This window comes from Myotis brandtii, unplaced genomic scaffold, assembly GCF_000412655.1.
Source record: "Myotis brandtii unplaced genomic scaffold, ASM41265v1 scaffold134, whole genome shotgun sequence".
Classification (NCBI taxonomy): Eukaryota; Metazoa; Chordata; class Mammalia; order Chiroptera; family Vespertilionidae; genus Myotis; species Myotis brandtii.
The window spans coordinates 563187-567109 of NW_005354756.1; the positions used below are offsets into that span (position 1 = coordinate 563187).

At 60.5% G+C, this 3923-nt stretch overlaps 1 protein-coding gene across 6 annotated transcripts in view; it reads left to right on the forward strand.

The window, feature by feature from the left end:
- The window catches only part of CCDC13 (coiled-coil domain containing 13), a 32128-nt gene that overhangs the window by 7474 nt on the left and 20731 nt on the right, over positions 1-3923 (forward strand). For all 6 annotated transcript variants that reach the window (XM_005860379.2, XM_014534882.1, XM_014534883.1 and 3 more), the window contains exon 5: positions 3052-3168. In XM_005860379.2, coding sequence (XP_005860441.1) covers positions 3052-3168 — 117 coding nt within the window. The remainder of the gene's footprint in view (positions 1-3051; positions 3169-3923) is intronic.

The window sequence follows — 3923 nt, forward strand, 5'->3', positions numbered from 1 at the left end:
GCGCTGGCCCAGGCACTTGTGGAGACTGACAGGGTCTTCTGAGCCCTGTGACCCAGAAAATAAAAAATCCGGGGAGCCCAAGAGTGCAGATGAGGGGTCATGTCGAGGGAAGGAGGGGGCAGGGCCTTCTAGAGGGGCTGGGCTCTGAGGTCACAGAGGGAGGGTACCCCTCGTCTGAGGAGAGGCGGCTGGGAGGTGGCATGAAGGAGGGTTCCTGAGGGGGGCCCTGCTGGAGAAGGGGTGGGGGCGGGGCCTCCAACAAGCAAGCCCAGGCTCAGAGGCCGGGAAGCATCGGTATTTCTATCATGTTTGTTAGCTGGTGTCTGTCCGCTGGATCACCTTGGCCTGCAGCCCAGGGCCCCTGAGGGGGAAAAGGGAGTGTGAGCCAAAGGAAGCTGGGGGGGGGATCCCCATGGAGGGGGCCTCGAATGGCAGCTGGGGTGTCTGCAGGGGGCCTGGACGGTTTCTGATGGAGGAGCAGGTGATGGGCTGCCCGTCTCAATTCATCAGTGCCCTGTGGTTTTCCTGGGCATCTTCGGACCAGAGAGAGAACCAAGGCAATGTCCCCCCCCAAGTAGACTGTTCAGAGTGGAGCGGGCGGCCCTCCCTCTGCTGGGGCTGCAGGAGGCGGTGGTGTGAGCGTCGTTGGCGCTGCCGGCTCCCCGGGGGCTGGGCTTCACTTATCCCCTCCAAGGACACAGCCCTACCCACGTCCCCTCAGAGCCTGTGGACTTTCACTCTGGGCGGACACAGCTTCGAAACGGCAGGAGGTGGGGTTGGCCCAGCTGCCGGGACAGGAGGACTGGGCCGGGCAGAGCAGAGGGCTGCCGGCTGCACGTGGGCCCTCAGCCCCCTTTACCAGCTGCCCGGCCCATCAGGCTAGGGCCCCCGGCATCGCCCTCTGGCAGAATCTGCCCCAGGCAGCGCCCTTTACCTGTGTGATCCTAGCATCACTTCGCCGGCCCCGGAGGCTGGTGACACCCCCCCCACCCCACCCCATCTTACAGATGAGGAAATGGGCTGGAGAGACGGCATGGCCTGAGTTCTAGATGCAGGTGCTCTCTGCCTGCTCTCCCGGTGCTCTGAGCAGCTCACCGCCCAGCAGGGCCCGCGGGGCTCCTGGCACCGGAGATCTGACCGGCAGGGGGTGTTGCTTCCCACTCCAAGGCAGAGTCAAAGCAGCAGAGTAGCTGGGAGAAGACAGTGCCCAACAGCCATGAGGAGGGATGGCAGGCAGCCCCAGACGGGAGTGGGGTGGGGGAAGGACACGTAAAAAAAAAAAAAAAGATTAAAAAAAGGATGCCCTTGGGTTTTGTGTAAGTTCCCAGCTTGCAGAACTATTCACGTCGGTCACTCTGTTTGGCCTCGAGGTGGTGCTGTGGGAGCAGGACTGGGGAGTAGTGTTTTGTACCCGCTCCATCACAAGGAAACCTGGTGCGGCCGGGCTTTTCCGCTGGGCTACCCAGAGCCTTGGGGGGTCCACGGCGCTCCCCAGACCCAGGCTCCTCGGATCTGCCTTTCCCGCGGGCATTGACACTGGAGGTTTTGTTGTGTCCACTAAAAGGGATGGCAGGCAGCCAGATGGGAGTGGGGTGGGGGAAGGACACGTAAAAAAAAAAAGGATGTCCTTGGGTTTTGTGTAAGTTCCCAGCTTGCAGAACTGTTCACGTCGGTCACTCGGTTTGGCCTCGAGGTGGTGCTGTGGGAGCAGGACCGGGGAGTAGTGTTTTATACCCGCTCCATCATGAGGAAACCTGGTGTGGCCGGGCTTTTCCGCTGGGCTACCCAGAGCCTTGGGGGGTCCACGGCGCTCCCCAGACCCAGGCTCCTCCGATCTGCCTTTCCCGCGGGCGTTGACACTGGAGGTTTTGTTGTGTCTGCTAAGGGAGGCTCAGAAAGCCACTGCAGTCCCCGACCTGCTTCCCAGAAGTGCGGCCCCCCTGGCCTGTTGGGGTGGGACGCTCAGCCCACCAGCCAGCACTCCTGCTGCCACGGTGCCTGGGCATCAGCAACGGCTTACGTGGGCTAGTCGGCTGGTGCAGGGGGAGGAGCAGGCTTCTGATCCCACCTCTGGCACCCCCAACCGGCTGTGCACCCCAGGGCAAGTTACATCCCCTCTCTGGACCTTACTCTCATCACCTAGGGTAGGGGTGTGAATGGGCTGAACTGGGAGTACCTTTCACGCTGAACTTCTGCGAGTCTCGGGAACTTCTACTGAAGACAGAGAAGTGGGCAGCACATTGGAGAAAATGTTACATTTAATAGTTGAAATCAAACATTATTTAAAAAAACAAAAAACGTTGCTAAGAGTTCCAGGAGGCAGAGTTTTCATGGCTGCCACAGCTCTTCAAGCCAAGGGAACGGAGTGTTTGGGGATTTAAACGGGGTCCTTATTTCTGTTTGGCGAGCTCACTGCCAGGAAAGGGACCCGGGCCCGGCTGGGGGTTCCAGGAGCGGGAGGCCCCACGTTTCCAGGGCAGTGGTCCTCCTGCAAAGGAACCGGTTCCCTCTCTGTTCCGAGTGAAGATGGGTGAGCTGTGAGGCTGGTCTCTGAGCACAGCAGAGAGAGTGCACAGCCTGGAAGTGTGGCTCCCCCTCTGTGGTCACCGCGTGTGTGTGTCTGTATGTGTCTGTCTGTATGTGTGTGTGTGCGTGCGCATGTGTGTGTATCTGTGTGTGTCTGTATGTGTGTGTCTCTCTCTGTGTGTGTGTGTGTCTGTGTGTGTGTCTGTATGTGTCTGTGTGTGTGTGCGTGTGCATGCACGTGCAACCCTCAGAACAAAGGGCTCAGCCCCCAGAGTTGGGCTGACAGGACTCACATCCACCTCCCTCTCTCCCAACCAGGTGCCCAAGCCCAGGGGGCTTACCCCCCACCAGCCTCCGCTTTGCAGCTCTAAGGGGCTGACCTCGGAACCTTCCTCACAGGGGCTGGTGAGGATGAAATGAGAGGCTCCTCGCTGAGCACTGGGCAGGGCCCCCGGCACGTGCTCGGATAACGGGGGCCCTGGTTATTACCACGGCTTAGGCTCTCCATCCTGTCTCCCCCACCAGCCGGAGACCCCGGAGCTGAAGGCCTTGCAGGACAGGCTGGCCACCGCAAACCTGAAGACGAGTGACCTCCGCAACCAGGTCCAGTCTCTGAAGCAGGACCTCCGGATGGCCCAGAAGGTACCTCAGAGCCAGGCTCAGGCCCGCTTGGCCGGGGCTGGCATCGGGAAGGGGCATGACGGGGACAATGGGTTCCATTCTGGACGAGCGAGGGCTTGGCCCCGTGGGCACCATGCTGCTCGCTCTGGGTCAGGCTCCAGATCCAGTAACTTCCTTCCACCAGCCCTGGAAACAGAACCATTTGGCGAGGGGGGTTGCTGGCTGCCCGGGGAGCCCTGCACACATGCCCGCGTGGAGCCCACCCAGCCCCGGAGCGAGGAGGACAGTGCTGTCCACCCAGGGAGAGCCCTTACAACCTGCCTTGTGCCCTGTGCACCCCAGTGGATCCTGGGCCTCTCCTCCCTAAGCCACCTTGGACTTGGAAGCCAAGACCTGCCTCGTGCCCTCTGCCGTCTGCAATATTAGAAAATGAATAGGTTGTTTGTGTATTCCAGGCCCCCCTTCAAAGGCAAACGCTCAGGCTTGGGAGGCAGGCCCAGCGGCTCCATTATTTATTTTTATTTACACAGTGAATTCTCTGGCATTTGTCTGTCCTGCTGGAACGCCTCAGATTTCCAAAACAGTGTTCTATTGTAGAAACAAGCGCGGGGACGCGGTGCGCCCGATCAGGTTTCCGTGACGGGCTTTAGAGGGGCCCGGGCACAGGCCGAGCGTGCTGTGTCCAGCTCAGGCCTGAACGCCTCCCGTCAGCAGCCGCAGCGTTGGGCCTTCTGGAGCCAAACGTCCCCGATTGACATCCATAAGCCCCTCTGCCT